Source organism: Geotrypetes seraphini, chromosome 9, assembly GCF_902459505.1.
Source record: "Geotrypetes seraphini chromosome 9, aGeoSer1.1, whole genome shotgun sequence".
Taxonomy (NCBI): Eukaryota; Metazoa; Chordata; class Amphibia; order Gymnophiona; family Dermophiidae; genus Geotrypetes; species Geotrypetes seraphini.
Window position 1 is genome coordinate 164,161,298 of NC_047092.1, and position 9,523 is coordinate 164,170,820.

At 43.1% G+C, this 9,523-nt stretch overlaps 1 protein-coding gene across 1 annotated transcript; it reads left to right on the plus strand.

The window, feature by feature from the left end:
- Window positions 1-5,837: 5,837 nt before the first annotated feature.
- Window positions 5,838-9,204, plus strand: C9H3orf80 (chromosome 9 C3orf80 homolog). The gene has a single exon (XM_033959190.1). The coding sequence runs from the start codon at window positions 6,054-6,056 to the stop codon at window positions 6,558-6,560; it is 507 nt and encodes a 168-aa protein (XP_033815081.1). The 5' UTR covers window positions 5,838-6,053; the 3' UTR covers window positions 6,561-9,204.
- Window positions 9,205-9,523: the final 319 nt, after the last annotated feature.

Consider the following 9,523-nt stretch of genomic DNA (forward strand, 5'->3'; position numbering starts at 1 on the left):
TTTACCTCATATGCTGTGTACATGCAAAGCAAATGGGTACGAAATTCCTGCAGCATGAGCTGGCTGTTAAATCGCTTTGAATATCAACCCCTTAGATATTTATATTGCATAAATATCTAAATCCTGATTTTACAAAGTCAGGATATACAAACCTGAAACTGAGAAATGTGTATCTGGCACAGGGGCATAGTATGAGCCTAAAAAAAAATAACAGTTTTCCTCATTTCAGAAGGGGAAATGTATGTCCGGTCCATAAAGATCGACATCGACATTTGCACCTGCTACCTAAGATCCAGAAAAGTGCTCCTATTAAGCAGCTTTCCACTGGAGAAATTAGGGTGGTCACCCCCTTAATCTGGCACAATAGAGAAGAACACCAACTCGCCTTGAGGTACAAACAGTCCAAAGAAAGGCAAGAGAGACGTCAAATCGACCAATGAGAGGGTTCCCCTAAAATATGAAACTGACAAAAGATATCAGATGCTGGGACTGCTTAGGAAAAATAAATGTTTATGCTCAAGTTCAGTTTATTTGATATACTGCAAATACAACAACAAAAATCTATCAGTTTAGATGATGACTTGAGCATAGTTTAATTTTGGGTGACGGGATAATCGCGCGTCGACAATCCAGCGCTGACAATTCAGTGCAAGAAAGAAGCGCGCCGCCAAAAAACATTTATAAAGAGCTCGGATGCATAGTGTTTGCGCTGCCGTTGGGGGTGTGTGGGGGTGCAACCCCACATTATAAAGAAAATGGAACTTTTCCTAAAAAAAAAAAATCGGAAAATGTTTAGTTTTCTCTACAATGTGGGGGGTTGAACCCCCCCCAATTGCAGCGCGAACACTATGCATTAAAGTGTGTGTGTGGGGGGTTCCCCCGGCAGCATGCTTCTTTCTTGCGCTGAATTGTCAGCGCTGGATTGTCGGCGCACTGGTGCCTTGCGCGCCACTGACTATGAACCTTAATTTTGTTATCTTTGAATTATGAATTTGAATCATAATTTCAAATATATTTAATGTTCTCACTATTATTGCTTTCTGTACAAGTTAATACTTGCATTTAAATTGAAAATCAATAAAGATTTAATTAATAAAAATAAAAAAATCTATCAGTTTGCAAATAAAAACATGAGGAAGGGGATCATAGGACATTCCACATCAATACATAACAAGAAACAGAGGCCTTGTAAAGGGGGGGGGCAGTCCGCCCCAGGTGCAGTCTTCCTAAGGGCACGGGACTCTTCCTTCTCTCCATTCCCCTCCCCACTCCTCTCCTTGCTGCATGCATCGCTTGCCTTCCTCCGTATCTTTTTTTCTACTTCCCCGGCACGAGGTTGCTGTCTGCGTTGGCGCTCTCTCCCTCACACTGGAGAAGTTAAAAAGGCGCGGAAAAGGGAAGGGGGTGCGCGCGGCGTGGCACTGCTCACCTTTACTACGCCATAGACAAGAAACATATCCTGGTGGAAAACTGAAAAGGAATAATTACTGTTTAGAACTTGGGAAAAGCGGGGGAGGAAAAATATGAAGAGGAAGGGAGTGCACTCTTTTCCTTGTTCCCAGGGTTTCCAGCCAGAACCATCATATATGGGAAGTGGGATCACCTACCACAGTTAAGTCTTGGGTAGCAGTGTTTTTTAAATAGTCAACATAAATGCTTAAGTTCTGTCACAAACATTTCTGTTGCTATTTCAGGATATAAACGTTTTTACATGCTCATGATCACCTTACACCAGGGGTGTCCAATGTCGGTCCTCGAGGGCCGCAATCCAGTCGGGTTTTCAGAATTTCCCCAATGAATATGCATGAGATCTATTTGCATGCACTGCTTTCATTGTATGCTAATAGATCTCATACATATTCATTGGGGAAATCCTGAAAACCCGACTGGATTGTGGCCCTCGAGGACCGACATTGGACACCCCTGCCTTACACATTTATGATTCTAAAGTGGAAGCTCTTGGTACACGTAACTGGTGCAAAAAACACCCATTTTTCCATGTATTTTTAGGAGAGACTCTACATCGGCAAATCTTGTTCGAAAACACTAGTGGACCTTGAGATACTCCAACCTGGGCATCTCAGTCCCAATTTGTACATTCTTTCTAAAATGCCACTCCACATTGTATTGTCAGGAGAATTAGCAGGAGCAAGAAGTATCAAAGACAAGACGGTCTACTCCAGTAATGTCCAAAGTCCGGCCCGCGGGCCAGTTGCGGCCCGTCCTTTACTTCCATACGGCCCCCAGAGACACGGCTGATCAATGTCTTTCTCTGTGTCTGAGCCATCGCACATCCCCGCCCCCGCTCTTTTCTATGTGCCTGGCGCCGCCTACGACGCGGGAATGCAGAAGGATTTGAAATCTGCATTCCTTCTCTCACCACGCAGCCACCTGTAGCCCCATGTAGAGTTGACCGAGGAGGTCTACTTCCTGTTTTAGTAAGTGCAATTTTATCCATAAAGCCCTGTTGCTTCATATAATTCCATATATATGTATATAATGTAATAAAAAAAGTCCAGAAAGCAGCGCCGAGAGGTAGAAGGGGAGGGGCGGCACCGGGACCTCCGATAACAGTGCGTCCTTCCTTATCCTGTTTCTAGGGACTTTTGGGCCTTACTGCTATATTCATTTGATGTGTGATAGACATGTTTTTTTGCGTTGCACTTTATTTTTTTTATTTTTGTATCTTTTCTAGTAATGTTCCTAGCTTAGTGTTCAGCTTGCAATTCTTATTTATTTGATCACTTTGTTCCTGGCATATATTTCAGCATCCTGTGTTGTTGTTTTTTCATCTGGCCTTTAAATATGAAAGGCAGAGTGATTTTACTACTGTTTAGAATTGTAATTCAAATCGTTTGCAATAAAGTTTACATAAAATAGTTCATTTGTACTTAATTTTAAATGTCAGGCAAAATGGTTGGCCCTCGCGCATGTTCACTTCATCAAGTCTGGCCCTCTTTGAAAAAAGTTTGGACACCACTGGTCTACTCAGTAAAGAAGACAACACAAGCTGGGTAGTGCATTTCAGAGAGACACTAAGGGGAAAATTCTATAAAATTTGCCTAAAGTTAGACAGCTACATCAGTGTGCCTAGCCAGTGTATGTGCTTAACTTAATTAATAGGCTTAATCGGTGCAGATCAGTAATTGGCACCTCATAATTGCTAACTGGGATTAATTGACAGGTCCTAACGTGATGGGTGTGGTTCTCTAAAAATTAGGCACCTTATCAGGAGAGCTTACCTAAAAGTTGGCATGTTTTGGAATTAGGCTCCTGTTTTTGACTTGGGGTTAGATTCACTAAACCTTCCGATCGTGTCCCGACGATCCAATCCATGCAAATGAGGAGAATGGCATGCAAAAGTAGGAAGCCTTCTATTCACTAAGCAGAAGAAGAAACACAGATTGGGTTTGCCGATCTGAAAAGAAGCGACTGCTGAGGACCAGTCGCTTACTATCCTTGCCGACTCTCCTGCCCTGAAATATCAGTATCGAGTTAACAAACCCATATAAAACCATCAAAATGAAAACTGTAACATTTTTTTACATATGCGTAAGAATTCCTTTTTTATATATTCAGTAAAAAGCGCATTGCAAGCCCTTGGTTTTAACCCGCGGGTTTAAAGCATGTTCTGTTCGATAATCTGGCTACACAAAATAATTCACTGCGTTGGTCACAAATCATTCCTTTTTAAAAATGTCCAACTCGTCGGGCCAGCATAAGTAAACTGCAGCCACCCCTCCCCCTTTCTTTGAGCTTGCCGCCAATGACGTACGGGAATAAACCCCGACCACTAACTACGTAACAAGGGCGAAGAGCTAGCACATGCGTAACAAGGATACTCTGCACATGTGTTTCGATCACTATAGGGCGTGCGTCCAATCAGATCATTTGCATGTAGAATCTGTAGTGAATCGGTCGATCATCAAAAATCGGCCAAGAATCACCCAACAATCCAGATCAGTAAGTTTAGTGAATCTAGGCCTTATGCACCACTGTGCGCCTAACACAGGTGCAGACATTTAAGCCAAGAAAACCCTGGCACATAAAAGTTAGGATGCCTAGTGATGCCAAACACCACTTAGGTGGCACTAAGCAAGATTCTATACACTGCATCTAACTTTTATATAAGGTGGGCCAGAGAAAAGTAGCCCACCTCTAATACCGGTGGCAGAAAGATGGCGTTCTCCCTGGAACAGTGATTGTGGAAGGCTATGTGCGAAGCAGATCAATTAAGGATGCGCAAAAGTCCTTCGAGGAAATACCCAGGAACAAAACCACACCAGAAGAAAAAAAATGTACTGCCTTTTATAGCAAGATGTAACAACATGCCACACCTCACGCGACTCATTGGCACGGGTTCATGAACTGTTTATAGAGGAGCGAACTGTGAGTAAGGGGTTATGACCACTACGTTCCCCGGACTTGTCCACATGCGATTTTTATCTGTGGGGAAATTTAAAGCACAAAGTGTATGCCAACAAATCCACATATCTTGAATGAACTCAAGGAAAACATCATGAACACTATCGGCAGCATCACCGTTGAAGAGGTGCAGGCAATATCAGCCAACATGATCCGATGTGCCAAAAGGTGCAAGGGCAAACGGTGATCGCTTTCACCATCTGTTGTAACTTGTGGGGAAGTGAATAAAAACAATCCACTTGCTCGTTCATCTTGTCATACTATCGTCGGAGGCGGGCTACTTTTCCGTGGACCACCCTGTATAATAGTCAACGCTGATATTTTAGGTGACATATAGAATCGGAGCCTTCAGGCAGGGCAGAAAGAGCATGGTGAGGGAACTAACAAGACTGTTGAATGAATGCTGGTAACGTGTGTCCTCTGGGCGGGTGGAGAAAGTACAATCACTGTTAGCATCACTGCTTCATTTCATGCTTTGGATAAGTAAAGGAGGAGAGCAATCTCATTTTGTCTTCATCACTATCCGGGGTCATGTGAAAATGGGGTCATTTAGATAAAAGTTTGGGAAGCGCTGCTTTTAAGGATATGTGGGATCACACTAGCAGCGATGTGTCAGACTGTTTGACTGGACACTTATCTGGATTGTTTTATCTAACCAGGCAAAATGGTGGTCTCGGGCCATTAAGAGTTTTCCACCCTGCTGTAATTACTTCCTCTCTCTGGGAATGAGGAGGGAATTTTGGAAATAAGTCATGGGAAGAAAACTTCAGCAAATATAAAGCACTCTTTGTAAAGAGCCTCAAGGGTGCAAAGATCTCTCTAAAGAAACATCATCTCAGCTTACAAAAATCACTACCAGGCTTTTTCATACATTCTGTTAGCGCCGTGTATCACTTTTACAGCTGAGTAAATCACAATTTTGGTGGGAAAAAATTCTGCCTGCAACAGTGCTTGTACCTTAACATAATAAATTTCCCCAAACGATGTTTTTTGGGGGATTTTTTTTTTTTTTAATTTTAGAACACCAGAAGAACAACCCAAAAGCCTATTAAAATTAATGTAAAGATATTAAATCTAAACTATCTTTCTAGAGCAATACAGGTGATGTATAAGCAACAAGGAGTTGAATCAAGATTTGTAGGCGTTAAGAACTGGTTTTTGCTCGCGATTGGGAAAAGAACAAGAAAATTGCTTTTTATTTAAGTCTGTGCTGGAACTTGGAGCTCATCATTGAAGTTCCCTGAAGAACCGAGAGACTTGAGCAACCCAGCCCACCCCTGGGAAAGTAGTAAATCAGTGCCTAATGGAAGAGCAGCTGCATTAAAGCCGATCGCGTCAGCTAAATGGTTTCTCATGAATAATTAATCGCGTCCAACTGAAGATTTCAATAACGGTCACTGGCAAAAGCCAATCACTTAAGCAGAGAAACCTCCACGCGGCTCCGTCTTCCAGTTGATGAAGGAAAGGGGGACAGGTAGATTAAAGAACGCTCAAGGCGCCGTTAACCCCTGCGAGGGCGGGCTCGCTGCAGCCCGCGCACGTGCCGGCCGATGGACGGCCGAGGCAGCCCCAGGGGCGCGAGGCAGCGCTGCGGCAGCGCGTGAGACCGCGGCCTCTCGGGCGCGAGGATGCCGGGGTCTCGGGCGGCGGGCTGGACGTGCGGGGAGCTGCTGTGCGCCGACAAGGAGGGCTGCTGCGTGTCGGGCAACGCCACGCACGCGGAGATCCGCTGCTGCAAGCTGCCCTTCCACACCTTCCTGGACAACGTGGGCTGGTTCGTGCGCAAGCTCTCGGGGCTCCTCATCCTGCTCGTCCTCTTCGCCATCGGCTACTTCCTGCAGCGCATCATCTGCCCCAGTCCCCGCGGCTACGGCCCCCGCCGACGGCCCCCGCAGGACGGGCCGGCCCTGCTCAACACCACGGCCAGCTCGCAGGACTCGCTGCTGGACGGCGGCCGCTTCTCGGAGCACGAGCTGCACGCGCTCGCCCCGGCCCCCCTCCTGCAGCTACCCAGCTACGACGAGGTCAAGTACCTGCCCACCTACGAGGAGTCCGTGGGACTGCGGGCTACCCTGGGCGCCGCTCCGCCGACCTCCTGGGACTCGGGGACAGAGGGGGCGGCGGCGCCCAGCTGAGGGGGAGGCGGAGCACGGAAGGGCATGGTCCCCTCTCCATCCGCACATGCACAGACCCCGGAGCATTCCCGGCTTCTGCTGCTCCGCGGACTGCCACTTGAGTTGATTGGCAAACCTGAACTTCCCAAGGGCTGCTGCTTCTCTGCCCAATGGCGCCCCCTTGAGGCTGCTCTTCAGTACTTCCATTTGAGTTGATGGGAAAACCTGAACTTCCAGAGGCTGAGCCTAAATGATCCCGGCTGCTCCTGCTCCTCCCTCCAGCTTCTCTCGCCCAATGGCGCCCCCTCGAGGCTGCTTCATGGTACTTCTACTTGAGTTGATGAGAAAATCTGAACTTCCAAAGGTTGACCCCAGAGGATCCCCGGCTGCTGCTGCTTCTCCCTCCCTTGCCCCATGGTGCCCCCTCAAAGCTGCTCTGCAATACTTCCACTTGAGTTGATGAGAAAACTTAAACTTACAAGGAACCTTTTGCAAGTCAGGTGAAACTTTACTGGAGATCCTGATCTCAAGTGCCTGCTTCATAAACTGTTCTGTGCTTTGGGGGAATGGAAACGAAAATTTGACTTTAGCTTTAAAAGGGAATTTCTGTTCCTCATCTAGGCAACACTGAAGACTCTCAAGCGTAGGTAGACTGCCTGAGCCAATTTGCTCTTTACATGCTATCTTTTAATATTGCGAGTTCTTTCTCGCAGAGCTGTAGCAGTTTTGCAGGAGTTTTAAATTTCTGCAAATGGAGGTCACGTGACTTTCTGCTGATGTCCCTATGAATACCAGAGGTCATACTAAGTTGGATTAGACCATATACGGTTTTACAATAAACTCTCTAGTTTGAATGCACAGACTAATCACTTGAAACACTTCTATAAGGTGTCTTTATAAATTTTAGACGTGAAGAAAAAAAAAAGATACATTTGCAAAGGAATGTCGGAAGTAAAGAGCAAATGCCTTTGCAGTTCCAGGAATGTTGTGCGAAACGATCCTAGAGGCCACAAACGAACAAGATGCACTATATGCAATAGGGACAAATCTGTTTTTAAGCTTCTGATACTTCGACACCGACTGTTCTTCCAGATCACTTAATTCTTGTTGTGGGGCATGGAAAAGAAACGCCTTTGATATTGATAAAATAGGGTTGGGAGAATATTTACACTCATTTTATTTACATATTTTTGGAAATTGGGGCCTTTGGAAGTAAGTCATATCTATCCGTTTTAAACACGCACAATCTTTTGAGAAATTAAAAAAAAATGTTAATGTTCAGATGTAAAGAGATAAGTAATTTGTTTTTATCGCAGTAAAATTTAATCAGCAACTAATTAAATGTACCATTTTATGTATGGCTCCCAGTAATGCTTCCAAAGGGAGAAACAAAAGAATGGACGAGGGCTAAATATTCTTCGGTGTCTGCAATACTGAACTATATTTTATAATAAAATCATGCTTGCTCATTTTCCCCAGAGTCAATTTTCAGAAAGATGAAAATGATAGTTATCTTTTAATGTTAATGTTTTACATTCAGCACTTTCTACCAAAACTAAGGCACTCAAAAAGCAAGCTTTAGAAAATGCTGAATCCAATACAAATCATCAGTAAACCAAAGAAACAGGATTAAGAAAGAGGCAGACACTGTAGGGTGATTTTACCTCTAGCATAAATTTCAAAAATAATGTTGAAAAAATAATATCTTTTGCTAGGTATAAGGAAGAATAGAAAATCTAAAATTCAAATCCCAACTCCAACTATTTAGATCTGTTGGAGGTATCTAAATCCTTAGTACTGATAATCAAAAACAAGGGAAAAAAAAAATTTCAGTCCAGACTCATTTTTTAGTGTCTTGTTATTTTCGAAGTGCCTTAATTTCAAAACCAGCTATACAAGAATCTTGATGTTGCATTTCCTAAACAATGTAAGGTACTCCCTCTTCCAAGTTTCACCTCACATTAGGTAGTTGAAAATGTTTTAACTCTTGCTTAGGTTACAATATATTTTACCCTACATAAGCTATTTATTTATTTTTAAGTTAGAGGGTTAAAGATGATGTGCTCAAAGTTACTAATACAACTCATATAAGCCTGTATTTGAGAGGTAAGAGGGAACCAGGAGTATGGTATTTCAGTTTTGTGATGTGAACACACCCTGAACATTGCTTTTCTATGCAGCTGCTTGATCATGTAGATTGAAATTTTATCCCACAGTGCCTGAAAATTTCAACATTAAATATGCTTATTAAGGGGAAATATTTTGTAGTCAAAAGGTACTGGGGCAAGGTGATGATGAAAACCGGGGCAGAATAGCCTCTAGAGATCCTGATTCCCTGCAAAGATCAATATTATTCTGTTATATTAGAGTCAAAAGTCTAGCTAAGGAAATATTTCTGAAAGTGCAGGAACAGGAAGTTTAATGGATCCTTAATAAAAAAAACTAGCAAAGTGCTTATTCAGAGGGTAATTATGTGTGAATAATGCCTGTCTGGAGAGAACAGAATGATCTATGGTCTGTCATGGAACAAGAAAATATGACCAAAGATTCCAAAATCAAAATAAAGAACTTGTGCAATCATTTCTGGAGGCTTACTTATTGGATTTTGTGAGTTTGATTGTATACATCAAATATTTTGAATGTATGTAGTAAGTATTTAATGTCTAGGTGGTACAGCAAAGCAAAATGTTGTTACATTTAAGAGAAGTGACAATCAGAAGTCTGGATATATGTTAGTTCAACTACTGTCTGCAGGTCACCTGTCTCCATCAGGCTATAAGGTTTTTTTAATGAAAGGGCTACATGCATCAATTTGCCAATGTGAAAAAGTATGAAATTTTAACAAAGGCAATAAGTCAAGCCTAGTGATGGTGGTTTTGGTTGCATGTTAACAGTAAACCACTGATACTTTTATTGAATTTAAATTGATAATTATATTTGTTGATTGCATTTGAGAGCTTCTAAATGTCATGGTTTTCGGTTTT